Source organism: Falco peregrinus, chromosome 5, assembly GCF_023634155.1.
Source record: "Falco peregrinus isolate bFalPer1 chromosome 5, bFalPer1.pri, whole genome shotgun sequence".
Lineage (NCBI taxonomy): Eukaryota > Metazoa > Chordata > Aves > Falconiformes > Falconidae > Falco > Falco peregrinus.
In genome coordinates, this window is record NC_073725.1 from 67,246,713 (window position 1) to 67,262,160 (window position 15,448).

The 15,448-nt window shown below is 54.6% G+C and overlaps 3 protein-coding genes across 10 annotated transcripts in view; 2 read left to right on the forward strand and 1 right to left on the reverse strand.

Annotated features, from left to right (window-relative positions):
* The first annotated feature begins 2,432 nt into the window (after positions 1-2,432).
* On the forward strand, positions 2,433-6,730 carry PEAK3 (PEAK family member 3). The gene is made up of 4 exons (XM_027791488.2): positions 2,433-2,786; positions 3,523-3,638; positions 3,897-4,564; positions 5,148-6,730. Exons 1-4 carry the CDS (start codon positions 2,512-2,514, stop codon positions 6,147-6,149), a joined length of 2,061 nt encoding a protein of 686 aa, XP_027647289.2. The 5' UTR covers positions 2,433-2,511; the 3' UTR covers positions 6,150-6,730.
* Positions 6,731-9,524: 2,794 nt separating this feature from the next.
* OAZ1 (ornithine decarboxylase antizyme 1) lies at positions 9,525-13,810 on the reverse strand. Its single transcript, NM_001289860.1, is given in 5 exon segments — positions 9,525-10,039; positions 10,165-10,250; positions 10,764-10,936; positions 11,067-11,212; positions 13,622-13,810. Coding segments are annotated over 5 exon segments (651 nt in total). The 5' UTR covers positions 13,738-13,810; the 3' UTR covers positions 9,525-9,908.
* Positions 13,811-14,117: 307 nt separating this feature from the next.
* LOC106112709 (submandibular gland secretory Glx-rich protein CA-like) overlaps positions 14,118-15,448 on the forward strand; it is a 34,521-nt gene continuing 33,190 nt past the window's right edge. For 4 of the 8 annotated variants that reach the window (XM_027791599.2, XM_027791598.2, XM_055804723.1 and 1 more), the window contains exon 1: positions 14,124-14,219. The gene's annotated coding sequence lies outside the window, so the exon portion shown is untranslated. Of the gene's footprint in view, positions 14,220-14,347; positions 15,051-15,448 lie in introns of those variants that run through there. The other 4 variants (XM_055804721.1, XM_055804720.1, XM_055804722.1 and 1 more) reach the window with 2 other exon arrangements.

A 15,448-nucleotide genomic window follows, 5' to 3' on the forward strand; every position in this document is an offset into this window, starting at 1 on the left:
TTCCCAGCATGGGAGTGGATTGGGAACTGGGAGCTTGTGGAAGCAAAGCAATGCCTCCATCTGCTGGAGAAAAGGGCCCTGGGCCAGTTCCCAGCCTCTGCACCCCAAAATTCCACACCCCACTGCTCCCCAGGGAGATTCCCGGCACCCACCTCACCAGCACAAAGCAGGGTGCCCCTGGCTGCAGAATAACCGGGGTGCTGCCCGTGCCCTGGGCCTCCTGCAGCCCCTGCAGCCAGGGCAAGAGCTGTAATGGGAGAAAAAGAGGAAACTGGGGCTTTTCTCTCATTTCCTGCATGAAACAAAAATTGCATATTGCATGGCACGAGGGCGCCTGGGAGGTCAAGGGCTGAGGTTACAGTCTGCGCGTGTGCCAAAGGGTCTGGGTGCACCGTGGCCTCGGGGACACCCCTGGGAGCCGTGGCCGAGCCCACCTGCTCCTTTAGCAGCTTTTGGGGAAGAGACTTGCCAGGATGGAAGATGCTGAGAAAGTGGCTGAGGTGGTTTTGGTGCCCGCTGTGCCCAGCCCATGCGCCCACACAAGCCTGGCAGTACCACAGGTATCGCCCTGACCTGCCCCAAGCCAGGCACGGAGCATCCCTGCAGCAGCTATCTACTGAGAGTGATTCTGGGGAAAAACACCCACCAAAAATTAAATACAATTAGAAAAATGCAATTAGGAAAATGCAATTTTCCAGCAGGTGCTTTTAAAGATTGTATTTCTTGCTGTGAAAAGAAACCGATTTCCTTACAAAGTAAAAAGGCTTCAGCAAAGTAAAAACTTCCCTGCATCAGTTCCCCAAATCCCACCCCTGCACAGCTTAGGGTGGGGGGCAAGGGGCTCCACCCCCCCCGGAGCAGAGGCTGCAATTGCCCTCGCTGTCCTGCAGCCGCTCTATCAGACTGGGCCAGGCAGGGGAACCCCCTGACAGATTTGGGGATGCCCGGTGGTTTGCAGAAGCAAATTAGTGTCTGCTTACTAGTCCTGCAGGGCTTAGCGATACCAAAATCATGTCCTTTTTATGGGCTTGGGATGCTTTTAAACTTGGCATTGTCTCCTTTACTATTATAAGATGCACCAAGATATTTGCAGCTAATTCTTCTGCAAAAGGCAATTCCCGCCCACCACGCCACAGGGCTTGCCCAGGTTCGTACCACCTCGCTCTAGCCTGGTAGGGTCACATTCACTGCATTCATTGTGTAATTTTTATTCATAAAGGTCTCTGGTATATCTTGACGGTAATATTACTAATTAGGCAAAAAAAATATGGATGCTTCTAATAGATTTACTGTTGCTTAAAACAGTTTGTAGCACAGTCATTAACATAAATGACTTACTGGGATGAGGGGCAATATGTACCCTGCCCCTGCTGTTGAACACCATCAATAAGCCCAGGATCCTGCTGAATTTTAAATGCTCCATTTATAGTCTATTTTTACAACATTATAGCCCTAGATGACATGTTGGGGGAGCAACTCAGAGCCTCGCTGTTGGGCTGGGGGGGGGGGGGGGCGGGCAGGCGCAGGGGCAGGCAGCAAAGCAGGCAGCAGCGTGGGAAGCACCGCTCAGGTACCAGCGCGGGCTGTCATTTCCCAAAGTCTTGCACATCCTCCCCGAGCTAGTGCTGGATTCCAGCATGACTCAGTCCCAACACGCATTTTGATCAGCTCTAGCATATGGCCTTGGCACCGCAGAAACGGCCCTCGGCAAGCGCCGCGGGCCAACAGACACAAACCTACCGGCTCGCTTGGCGCTGGGCTGCAAAATACACGGCGAGGAAAGCGGAGGGGTATGGGCTCTTCGCAGAGGGGGGCTTCAGGCTCACAGGCACACACCAAGCCCCAAACCGCCCCCCCCACCCCCCCCACCCCCCCGCCAAGTCCTGGAGGGGTGCCTGGTCCCACAGGGCTGCATGGTCCAGCTTAAATGGTAGAGATGTGGATGCTTCCACTTTCTTCATGCAAATCCACATCCCCCAAAGCCTGCTCATCCCAGAAGAAATCGCTGAAGCTGGGCTTCCTGAAGAGGGGCTCGCCCACTCCTCCACCCACCATTTGCTAATGGGTACTGTTAGTTATTTGCTAATAATACTAGAAGGAGAAGCTATTAAAATATTTCGAGTTTTAGAGTGTTAAAAGAGAGGCTTTATCCTAGAGGGGACAGGCACCAAAGGGGGCATTTTTTCCTGCGTTGGGTTGCTCTGTGCTCTCAGCCCCTGCAAAGCTCCGAGAGAAAAAAAGTGTTTTCTAACGACCTGTGCAACAGCTGCAGGAAATCCCAGCAAAAACCATCAAAACCAAAGAAATTCCACCCCACCAATCTACCTAGAGTAACACAACCCAGAGAGCAGGGAATTAATTACATAATTTGTGGGGTTTCACTGCGGAAATCCGCCCCCTCCCCCCCTTAACACAGCCGCCATCCAGAAAGCCGCCCGGGAGGAAGAGTGTGAAGCCTCCACCAGCGGCTCTGGGGAAGCAAACCCATTGCAACAGGTTGCAGCGAAGGCGATGCAATTGCTGCCGCCACAGCAGGGCAGCGCATGGCTGCAGAGCCACGGTGGGGCTGCTGGGGAGCAAGGCCGCCAGCTTCCTCGAGGCTTGCAAGAAGCAGGTTTTGAAAGAGCATCCTGCGAGCGGGGCTGCAGCAAGCTGGGCGAGGCGATTCCTGGCGGTGCCATGGCCAACGCTGCCAGAGCCTGGAATGGGGAGCGGGAGCCGCTGCCGGGGCGGGAGATGGAGCTGGAGCCCTCCCGGCCCCCGCCACTACCAGGGAAAACTCGGAGGTAACAAACTGCTCTGCAAATAGGGCCCAAAGGGGCTCCAGCAAGGCTCCAGCCCCACGCTTTGCACCCCCGCCAGCGGCAGGGCAGTATTCCCTGCTTCCCGGGGGATAACGGGGGCTGGGCTGGGCCGAAGGGGGGACAGAGCCTGGAGCAGTGCAGCAAGTGATGGCCCAGCAGAAACCGGAGTTTTTAGAGAAAGCCACTGCAGTTTGGGTAGGGTTTGTGACAGCAGGTTTGCACTGAGCCGGGCCAGGATGGGGAAGCGAAACCACAGCCAGGGCTGTGGACCCTCCTGCCCGCTGCTCTCCTCCTTACGGGCTCTCTGCTTGCCCACCCCATGCACAGACCCCCTGTCCTGCCCCCCCAGATCTGGGCTAGGGGTGGCAAAGGCGTTTCCTGCTCTTGTCCCACACCTCTCCTGCACCGCACAATGGTGGCATCCATCGTGTCCTCCTTGCGGCCACCCAACAGGGACCACAGGGCAGGCCTGATCCCCCCTGCACCCGTGAACCAGCACCCGTGAAGCCCCTGAGGCAGCTCCCCTCCTCGGGAGCACCCCCAGTGCAGGAACTGGAGTCACTGGGCCACTGAACTCCCTGCCTTCTGCCCCAAAACCACACAGCCAGGGCTCCCCGGGCAACTGCTTCCCCTTTCTCTTTATTCTTCCCCTGAGCCGGCACCGAACGGAGTCCGAGCCCCCTGGGGGGGGCTAGCGCTGACTCCCGGCTCCGTGCAGGGCTCGCTGCAGCAGCCTGGACCTGGGCACCACTGGATTACCTGCCCCCATGCCGGACACCCCGGGGGGGCACTCGCCCCGGCCTTCCGACCCAGCCCTCATCTACAGCAACGTGGGTGAGTGATGCCCCGGCCCCGCTGCCCTCCTGCCCCATCCTGGACAAACCCCACCGCTGTCCCCGTCCTCCTCGCGCAGCACGCGGCCATCACCCCTCTGGCTGGCGCTGGGCATTGCTTTGGGGCTGCAAATACGCAGCGGGGCAAATAATGTGCCTGTACTCCCACCCTGCTTCATCACCCACTTTTCCCCCCACCCTCCCCCACCCCGCCTCCCAGGGAAGCCTCAGCGCTGCTGTGTCTGTTCCTCCTCCCCAGGAGAGCTGCGGGCCCACCTAGTCCCCCACAAGGCTAGCCGAAGGGAAGGAGCTGGGAGACCCCCCTCTCAGCCTGACCGAAACCCCCTGCCCCCCCCACTGCCAAAAAAGCAGCTCCAGCGAGCGGAGTCCCTCCCGGAGCAGGGGCCATCCCAGCACCATCAGGGCGATCCCACATCATGGGCCAGCAGCATCCTCTACAGCACCCCACCACCCCACCTGCAGCACAAGGAGGCTCCCAGCTCCATCCCGCCACAGGACAGACACTCCTGGGGACCCAAGAAGCCCCTGACCAAGTCCCAAAGCCTGGGAGAACCAGTGGCCTGGAGCAGCCCACAGAAAGCCCCATCGCCCAGCCCGGCGGAGCTGACTTTCAGAACGGCAGACGGGGAGCTGGGGAAGCTCCTGCAGCTCCTGGAAAGCTCGGCTGGGGTGTGCGGGGTGGTGTTGGGGTGCCAGGTGGCCACGCTGACCCGGCTCTCAGCTCGCATCCAGGAGGAGCTCGTGGGGCCGGAGGAGCGGCAGCAGCTGCTGGAGGCAGAGCTGGCAGGGAAGAACTGGGCAACGCTCAGCATCCTGGACCGGGAGCCGTGCTGCGAAAGCGGCGACGCCTGGTATTTCCGAGTGGGCTTCACTTTTGAGCAAAGCCAGCTGGTGTTTGCAGCCAAGGTAAGCAGGGAATTGGGGAAAACACCCCAGGTGGCGCAGAAGAAGCCAGTTCCTGCCACACGGGGGGCTGCAGGGCGGCAGGCAAGCACGAACGGGGAGCGTTGGCTTTTCCACTGGCCCCCGTCACACAGGCACTTCCCCTTTTTCCACCTACTTCTGCATTTGCTAAATGAGGCGGTGCTGCCGGTGCAGGCTGGGGTGACAGCTCCCACGGCTGCAAAGGACACATCAAGGAGAATGGCACTGCTGAGGGAGGTGACCTGGCAGGTGGTCTCGAGGGGCCAGCAAACACAAAGTAGAGGCTGGAGCAGAGCTGGCTCCTCAGGCAGTGCAGGATGAGACCAGACCCGCCAAAGCAGCTTTGCAGCCCAGCTGGGGGTTACACCCCCTCTTCTTACCCATTTCTCACTCAAAGCCATTCTGATGGGTGCCTGTGGGTTCACAGGGTGCGGGGGGACCCCAGCACCATGCATGGGTCAGACCAGGACCGGTGGCCCTGAGCTGAGGCGGTGGTCTGGCCCAGGACAAGGCACCCTGTGGCTCCATCCCCACGCAGCTAGCCATGTCCTGTCTCCCCTCGTAGGTCCCCAAGCCGTGCTGCACCAGCCTTGGGGTGCAGAACTCCCTCGGAGTGCACTGCAGCATCCAGCGCCTGATCGGCCGCTTCACCGACCACCTCCCTTGGGAGCTGGTGCTCCCGGGAAGCCCCAGGGAGCTGAGTCAGTCCCCTTCCAGAGAGAAGCAAGCCCATCTTGCCACTCGCCCTGTCCTGAAGGTCCTCATTTCTCCTGAGGTTCCCTACCAGACCCTGGCAGACTTTGTAAAGGAATCCCACGGTTTGCACAGGACCAGCCCTGGGCACTACGAACGCCTGGCTTGCCTCCTGCTCCTGCAGGTGTGCATGGGGCTGGAGCATCTCCGAATGCAGAACATGGGGCAGGGAGACCTCTGCCCCGAGAACCTGCTGCTGGTGCAGTGCCCATGCCCTCGCCGGAGCCAGCAAGGCAAGGAGGCATCCCCGAGGCTGTCCCTTCCAAGGCTGCTAATCAGCAGCTTCTTCAAGGTTAAAGACAAGCGAAGACCTTGTTCTACCAGCCAAGAGCAGGACTGGAGCGAGGGGCGCAGTGCACCACCCTCCCCAGTGGCAGATGAGCTGAATGTAGGCATGCTCATCTATGATATTTTGCACGTGGACATCTCTCTGGAGAACACCTTGGGGTTCAGAAGCAACAGACTTCCTGAAATCCCTTCCCTGTCCATCTATTCCACGGGACTCAAGCGTCTGGCCATGCTGCTTCTGCACAGAGATCCTTGCAAGAGGGTCTCCATTGAGCAGGCAAGGAGCATCCTGCAGGTCCTGCTCTGGGGGCCTCGCCAGGAGCTCTTCGCCAGAAGCAAGAAGACCCTCACCCTGCTCCGAAGCTGGGTGGAGGTCAAGAGGGCTCTGCTGCTCCTGAATTTTGCAGAGAATTCAGCTGGGGCAGTGGGGAGCCCTGGCCTTGAGGAGTGGCTGTGCTGCCAGTACTTCAAGGAGGTCACCGAACACACACTCTACCAAGTCACCCAGGCTCTCTACGCTCCTTAAAGGCAAGCTGAAGCTCAGCCACCCAAAAGGTCTCCTCAAAGCCAAGAGCCCGTGAGGACCTGGCCAAATCCACCAGTTCACAGGGAATGCAAGCTGGTCCTGGCTGGGAAAACTGTTTGCAAACCTGAACCCGCTTCCCCCACAGCACATGAATGATGAAGCTGGGATCAAACTCCCACCCATGGCTCCCACAACGCAACGTGTGTTTTTACACTCTCAACCAATTTTTATTTGATTTTGTGAGTCCCGTTTATTGGAGCATCTCAGGAAAGACAGCTGGATGGAAGCCACAGGATCAAGTACCAATTTAGTGGCTGATTATCCCGAGGAAAGTTTATGGGGCTCAGACTTTGCACAAAGCCCCCTCAGACCCCTCCTGCAGCCACGAGGCTTTTGCTGTTTTAAATAACAACACAAAGCCACACGTTATGGTTCACCTTAATGCGTTAGCAAAGGAGAAATACAATAACCCGAACAGCCTGCTCTTTTTAGAAACAATTTGCAGCGTAGGCACAAAAATAAATGACATTTTAAAGGGGGAAATACAGCAGCCACACAGCTTCAATAAAACCCAGAGCTGAGCCTCTTAAATACTGGTCCTTTATGTGCTTCTTTGAGAGCATTACACACCCCACTGATGTATCCAGAGAGAAACACAAAGCCAGACTTCACAAACTTTGGCAGCAATTAGCCAGAACAGCCCTGATGGTGTCTAGTAAATAGCTCAGGTCAGGTTTTGGGTGCTGCATCCCAGGACCAGGCTGCAGGGTCAGTCCCTGGCTGCACCAAGGCAGGGCCCTCGCATCTGCTGCTTGGTGTGGAACAAGATCTGTGCCCTGCTCCCCTAAGCCATGCCGATGCCGAGTGACCATCGCAGTGAAATGCCATGCAAGGCTCTGCTCAGGTCATTTGAATTATTGTTAATTAAGCAATTATTAAGTCACTTGCAGCTAGCACATGACAGCAGCAAGAGCAGCCTCCGTGGGCTGTGCACACAGTGGGATGGATCATCCCGGCCTTGGGCAGCCCCTGTGTGCCCAGGGATGCTGGCAGTGCCACACCGGTCACTGTGGCATAGCTGGATCGGGGAGAATTCCTCCATGGAGTCCCCGAGCTCAAAAATCTGTCAAACCCTAGTAAACTGGAGCTGTGATCCCTCCTGAGATGAAACCACAGAGCAGCACGCTCCCAGCTCCCCCGGCCAGGGGGGTCCTGCCTCCTGCTGAGCTGGGACAGGCAGCAGCCCCATCACCTGGGCTGCAGCAGGGGCCAGATCCAGCTGAGCCCACAGCCCCTCTGTGTGAGCTGTGTGCAGTGGGGGTCCCTGCCCTCCCCGAGCAGCACCCGAACCCAGCAGCGAGCCTGGATGAGCAAGGAGGGACCAAGCAAGCTCCCCGGCCACACAAACCCCGCCACGGTCACTGCCCAAGCACAGCCAGTCCGCAGAACTGATGTTCAAATCTCAGTATGGGCTTTGGGGCCAAAAACATGCAGGAGGGGGGTGTCCTGGGGGAGCCCCAGCCCCGCTGTCCCCACCGCCTCCCCTGTAGTATCCCGCGTGGCTACAAGATGGCAGTAAAGCCCGTGGCACAGCAGCAGCTCGTCCAAAGCCACCTTGTGCATCCGACCGGAAAAACAAAGACAAAACCTGCTTCCGCCGGTGCCTGCAGGCTCCCCCCAGCCCCCGGCCGGCACCTCCGAGCACCCCCTGCACCCCTGTTTCTGGTTTTCACCTTGGGTCACCCCCTCCCCCTTCTGCCGGGAGCAGCTCAGAGCACCCAAGGTCACCACAACGTCCACCGGGGTCCACGGCCCTCAAGGCAGGACCACCGACACCTCCAGACTCGCAGGTCCCCACAGACAGCAGAGCGACGGCATCGCAGAGGAGAACAAGAACTTCTCTCGACAACTTCAGACCTTCGCCAGCCTGTTGAGTGAAGGAGGAACTCCCCAGCATGCCCACCTCCTATTTGCTGGCCTTCAGCACACGGAAACAGCAAGTTCAGTTTTCCAAAAAGAAAAAAAACCAAAAACCCACACCAACAAAACACACACAGAGGAAAAGCACGATTGTATGGGCACAAGAAAATTGGCAGGACACCTGTGGGCAGGAGCCCTGTCGCATTCACAGGAAGGCAGCACCCACGCTGCCAGCAGATGACGGCTGTGCTACCCACCATACTCCAGGACCCAAGGAGCAGAGCACAGCCCACGCATTAACGAGAGGTTGATATAAATATCTGAAGCCAATTAAACAGACCATCAAGAACATCCACCTTTCACTGCATTGCTAATTTAACAAGAGGCTCTCTGGGAACATGGTACCACCACCCCCAGGTTACTGCACATTGCAGAGCCCACCGCAGGATCTGCTCCCTGCTGCATCTCCGAGAAGGGCATGGCAGGGGTTACATCCTGGTGTATGCCACGTGATGCCGGTACTGCTCATCCCAGAGGATCTGCCGAGGGATGGCCCGTAGGGTGAGCCACAGGCCGCTCACAGACACATTTCAGAGCACACAAAGCTCCTGAAGCCAGGCGCTGTGGGACACCAGGGCCGGCAGAGCATGCACTCATGGTCATGTGCCTGTTTACACCGAGACCCACAGTGTAACAACCCAGTAAAACAACCCATCCCCGGGATTCACAGCTCCAAGGTTTTTATAGAGAAAAAGATTGGTTCTATAGAGGAAAAATTATTTGGCTCAAAAAGTGCCAAAGAAGCCTCCAAAGCAGCAAGCATTCAGTACTGAAAGAACCTGGAATACAATGCTTTAAAGCACAGCTCTTCAGAAACTTACCTCTAGTAACCCCAGCACATCTCATTCAGTCTAGCACTACACAGCAGCCCTTCTCCCTTCTGTTCAGCATCCTGAACACCCAACAGCTGTGCCTGCAGACCCCAGCACCAGGCCCTGCCTGGCACTGCCCCCTCCCCTTACACTCAGACCATAACCCATCCCCCCAGGAGTTCTGGAGGCCACCCAGCCACAACAGGATGCAGCTATGGAAGTGCCACAAGCCTTCTTAGACAACAGGCAAAGAACTTGTCAAGCCATCCCACACACCAACACACGCTGACATAACTCTGTTACTAGTATCACTGATACTTCAGGTACCAAAGTTGCACATTAGATACTCAGCCCCTGCAAGCTCCAGGCAGCCATGAGCTGTGCTTCTTGGCATTTCACCTGTAACCTTCCAACACAGGCCCTGAAACACCAATACAGCAGGGATGCAGTGATCCTAAATACCAATGGAAATTGAGAACCTGCTAACTATTTCACCAAAAGCAGGCTTTTACAGGATTGCCGAATTATTTCCAGTCCTGGCAGATCATAGCCGTGAGTTCCAGTCGAGCAAAGAATGACCAACGCCTTTCTGTACCTGCAACTTTAATAGTCGGGGCAGTTCCAGAGCCATCTCTTCAGAGTGCAAGTGTTAAACAGCTTAAACCAGCAATAAAAAGTAAAATATAAATTTTTATTTAGAATTAAAGCAAATACTTCAGTATCACAAACACAATATTAAACTTCAAGAAATATACTGCTAATTTGGAGGGAGCATTTATTTGCACAACCACAACATGCGCACAAATCCAGAAAAAGATGTGGAGTCTGAAATTTTCAACATCTCACCACCAGAGCAGTTGGTCACAACGTTTCATACAGAGATATATACTGTAATAGATGTTGACAAAATTTCTACAGAATCATCTTTATAGACAACAAGAAAGCTCTAAGAGGCAAACATTGCAATCTATTCTTCTTCTGATGAGTCTCTTTCAAACGTGTAGGCCATGAAGCAAGCATCTGGTCTCTTGGGGACAAGGGGATGCCCTGGTCTCACAATCTCAAAGCCCAAAAAGCTGAAAGTACGGAGCAATGCAGCTTAAAAAAAAAAAGCAGAAAACAAGTTTCATCCATCTGATACCGTACAGTCAAACCATCCACCAAACCCAACTTCAAATACTGCATTTGCATCTCTAGAGACAGTGCTATGAGTTAACACCTACCTCTATCATCTCTGTTCTTGTGGAAACAAATGAACACATGATCGACTCGAAGCTGTTCTTCAGCAAACTCCAGAAGAACTGCAAAACTGCAAGACAAATACAAGGTGTTCGATGCAGATGAGCAAGCACTTCCTCCAGAGATTATCAGCAAGGGACTGTGCGCCAATCTGCACATGAAGCCATAGGTGTCAGAGGGCAGTGTTGGAGACACACCAACAGGAGATCCCCAAGCCCTCGGTTTAACTTGAGGGCAGAAACCCAAGCCTTCAGTAACACAGAAAACATGCTTTTCTGTTGTAGCTGAAGGGATGACTGCAGTGACAGACTCTGAACCAGGCTGGTGTTTTAAAACCAGTAACCTGGAAACATCAGCTTGCAATCACTGAACTTTTGGGTGGCTCTGCCCGACAGAACAGGTAGAAGCAGCCCTCAAACCAAGATCACTTAGTTTCAGCTCCTTACAAGACAGCATCAAGTACCTTCATTAGACTTCAATTTTCAAAACAACGGAAGTGAACACCAACAACAGTGAAGTGTTCCACCCTACTGATAGGCCTTCAAGAGAGAGGCAAGTTAAACTGCAGCTTTACTCTACTCACCTGTCTTTGCTCCCTTCAGGCAGAGCACCACTGGGAATTTCTATATAGAGGTTGTTGTTGTTCAGCACTGCTCTCCAACTAATGTGTTTGGCATCTGTAAGCCTTGACTGGACATTCAGAATTCTTGTCCTGTTATTAGATGTTAGTTCTTCTGTTACATTCAGCCGATTATCCTGCAGCAGTAATATGTGCAAAGTTATTTCCAATTCATTTTGGACAAGGGATTAGCTCCCATTGACAGGCTTGAGGCAGAAATGCATCCAAGCTCACCACAGCAAGCTGCTTATTATTATTCATACTCACCGAATAAAATAAATTAGCTGAAAGATTGTGATCCCTCTGACTATTCCCTCGCCCACCTGGGATCTTCAGGGGTGGGTGAGGGACATCAGGAGCACCACCGAGGCCCCGGACCCAGGTTACTACAGCAATTGAAGGGAACCCTGGAACTAGAAAGGCATCACAGTTGGAGAGGCAAAAAGGCAGTGTTAGACAAAGCCCTGTGAATTCTGGGTTTTAAATAGTGATCACATGGTAAGATTTACAAAAACACAAACACAAAAAACCCCCAAACCTAGGCCAAGGGAACTCCTCCCACTGCAACCCAAGCAAGTGGCAAGACAAAGGAACCTCCAGACCAGGGCCAGGAACACTGCCTCAAGCCCAGACCCACAAGGGTCAGAAAGCTACAACTGTGGTATTTTGAGAGAGAAACTGGCTTGGAGATTAAAATACCCTCAGCTTGAAGTGAGCAACGTGTTTTTCTATACCAAGGCACCAGTATGCTTGGCCCGACCTCAAGAAACCATTCTGCTATCACACAGGCAAGATCCCATTTTCTCCCCCTCCTTGTTCTCCTAAATTAGCATGAGTATATGGGCCCAGCAAGCTAGGGATCATTTTTCCCTCAGATATATGGCCCTAATTACCTTAGACCTTTGCATCAGCACTCTTAGCTCAAGGTCAGAAAATTACATGAAATAATCTCACAGACGTCACTACCTCAAATGTTTTCACCATGCTCAGATGCAAAATCGCCAGTCTGAACTTTGAGACCACACCTGAAGATCTGAAAACCTACAAGCCTTTCTGCTCAATTCCTCCGAGCAATTTTACACTGCTTCGCAAAGTTCGGTACTTGAGATCAGGAATGTTATCCTCTTAAGATACAAACCATATTTCCTGTAGGCACGCTAAGTTTCACCCCATCCACGTAAGCCTGCTTAACCGAATAAGCCTTCTACTGTAGTAAGAGCAAAGGCTGTGCTGACTGGCCCCTCCCTCTGCACCATCCTTCACCCTGCAGGCTCACTCTTGAGTTGCGTCATCTCAGCAGATGCAGCAATCGAGGCCCTCAGGGAAATTTTCACAATCGTCCTGTCTGTTGAGTGCCAGCAGCCATTTGCAAATCAGAATAAACATGTACAAAATAATCCACCATTTTGCACAGTTCGTACGAGTTTTGATTTTTTTTTTTAACGAGCTTGAAACTTGTGATGAATAATCCGCATTAGAAAGGCACTGAACGGCCATATAGGTCAAACATTATATGCTGGAAGGCATTAGTAAGCACAGCAAATGAAAAGTTTTATTTAAAAATTAAAATTTGCACATTCTCAATTAAATGAGTGTTCAATCCATTATTTTAGGCACTTTAAAAGAGAGGTGTTTTTCTTTAGTACTAGCATTAGATGCTTATCTCAAAATGATTGTACAGCTATGCATCGCTGACTACCCTTACAAATAAGCTTTTGAGCCCCCCCTGCAAAAGTGCGCAGCAGCAATCCTTTGTATCATTTCACCTTCTACCCAATGAAAGGCTGTACATGATGAAGGGTTGCAATCGAGATTGTATTTTGAGAGTGATGCTTGTGTGCGCTTAGTCCTCTTGGGAAAAAAATAAGTCTTTAAATAGCAATCCAGTATAAAAATGGCTTTCTGAAGATTTCTAAAACTCCTTTCACAGTCCACATACAAGGTCTAACCATGGCTTCCTTGATGCAAGAAGGACTGATGTCCTACACATCCATCACCCTGGACTGGTCACCCTGATTCAGGTATTTTTCTTCCCAGAATCTGTTGGGGTTGTTTAATCTTTTGGTTGAGTTTTAATCTAAGAGCTCTCCTAGCGCTGCTATGCTCTACTTCAGGCTCAGCACCCTCCATTAGTTTTCAGGAACATCTACGATTACATAAGGGGATAACAGCTTGCAATCCCTTGGGATCTTTGCCCAATTTTGAGGGGTGGGGTGTTGCGTCGGACGAAGGCGCCGGGCCCAGCCTCCAGCCCGGCTTTTGTCCCCAGGCCCCCCAGCTCGCTGCCTCGCCCGGGAGGGGCTGGGCCCCGCCGCCCCCCGCCAGGGCCGGTGGGTGCTCTCCGAGGCGTCCCCCCACGGCCGTGACAAGCCCAGGGACGCCGGGCCCCGCCGCGGGCGGCATCTCAGGTGGCACATGGCGGGAGGCAGCCGCCGTCTGAGGCGACTGGGGGGGGGGCGGGGGCAGCCCCTTGGGACCGGGGACGGCGACTCACCGGTGCGACCGGCCCGACAGCGGCTAGGCGCGGCCTCGGGCTCTAAAAAAATGTTTTTTTGGGGGGGGCTCGGTTGGTTTTTTTGACTCACTTCGCCCCCACCCCCCTTGCACTGCGGGGGAGGAGGCCAGGCCACAGCCAAGCGCCGAGGCCGCCCCACCCCCACCCGCCACGGAGCACCCCTCCCCTCCCCCCGGTCACGGGGGAGGCGACCGGCGCTTGAGGGACGAAGAGGAGGAAAAGGAGGATCAGGGAGGGCCCTGAGGGAAAGGGAGGAGGCGACAAGCGCCCAGCGGTGCGAAGGCTGGGGGAGGCCCCGGCCCCTCACCTGCTCTGTCCGGTACTGAGGCTCAGCACAGCGGGCATGATGGTGCTTTTATTCCCCTCTTTCTCTCTAGCGAAGCAGTGACTGTTGAGTATCCGCTGCAGGGAGGATTTCACCATCCGGCCGCTCTGGTCCGAACCCCGAAACCCTCCGCCGCCTCCCGCCGGCCGCTCTCCAGGCGCTGCTACACAAAATGGCAGCGCCGCTGCAGTGGGTCATTATATACCTTTCTTAGGCCACGCCTCCCGTCCAGACCACGCCCCACGGGCCCGGCTGCACCCCCCCACGGGAAACGGCGTCTGTTCGGTGAACGGCCCGGTTGTCCCTTAGAGAATCTAGCTTTCCATTGGTTAAAAGGAGAGAGACGGGAGGAACAGAGAGTTCTTTTTCTATTGGCTGGCAGCATGAGGAGGTTCAAGCATTGGTTAGAAGAGCGTCGGGATGGGGAGAAAGGTAATGGCGGTCTCTGATTGGCCATGCCTGCTGTGGTTGGGCGGGGTCTGGTGGCTTTCGGCCGGGAGGCTTCGGCGCGACGCCGCGGCGCTCACTTCCCTTAGAGCCCGCGGTTCGAGTCCCGTGTCCGCGCCCCCGTCTGGCTGAGGTAAACCGCGGGGGCGGGGAGGGGCCGGGCTCGGGGCCGGTTGCGCGCATGCGCCCGCAGGGGAGGCGTGGGGCGGCGGTGGGGTGGAGTGGGGCTGCGCGGGGCCTGGCGGAGGACGGCGGGCCGGGGGCTCCGGGCGGTCGCGGGGCGGCCGGGACAGCCCACCCGCCAGCGGCGGGGCGGCAGTGGGGCCTCCTGTGGGGCGTAGTAGGCCCGGGGGGGCCATCACCACCCTCCAAGCTTCGTGCAGAGCGTTTGTCGCCTGGTTGCTGAGAGAAACTTTACTTAAAAAAATAGGAAGGAAATCCCCAAAGTGCTGGAGAAGGGCCCTGAAGGGACGGGCTGAAGCTGTGACCCGGTTTTGGGGTGCGAAGGGGGGCTGCGGCCTCGCCACAGAGGCCTCAGTTCCTCCTGGGCCTGCACGTTGGCTGGTGGGCGCAGTACCCTGTGGCCTTGGCTCTGGGGAGCAGGGGACAGCTGGTGACAACCTTCTAACGGCAGAAAGGCTTTGTGCTGCACCTTCCTGAGGGAGGGAATAAATGCTGCTTACACGGCACAAGTTGGTTTGTGTCCCCATAATGCCCAGTCCATTGGGCTCCCCTTGCGGCCTAGCCCGCTGCTGTTCGGCTCCCACAAGGATTTTTGGAAATTTGGGGCTTGGGGACACGGTTGGGTCTTTCTGCAGCCCCACAGCGAGAGCAAAGCTTGTAGGAACGGATGCGAATTTGAACATTGGACACCCCGCTTCTCTTTTGGACAATACTGATGAAAGCACAGGTTCATCTCTTTGGGGCGAGGATCAGTCTTCAAGTTTTGTCTTAAAAGCAGCAGGTGTGTACAGAAGGTAAATAGGTTATCATTATCATGGCAGGAGATCTTTGACTCAGCCATTTCTGAATGTCTCGGCCTGAAAACCAAGTCAGAAGCACATCTCAGAAGTTAGGGCACATCTTAAACAGTGAATCTTATCCTATACAGAAAGAAATCTCAAAACAATGGTTTAAATGATGCTGAATCAAGTTTGCAGTCAGGTATGCATCGTAAATTAAGTGGAAAAAGGTGTTTAGAGAGCCAAAGAAAACTACTAAGGAGACATTGCAATGATTTTCAAGATCGTGGTTTTCTAAAAGAAATTTTCTTAAAAAACAATTGTAGATGGCTGTATTTGTTTTTTCACCATTCAACTTGAGCTGTGACATGCCTATTTTATTGCCTTCAGGTACTGTAGC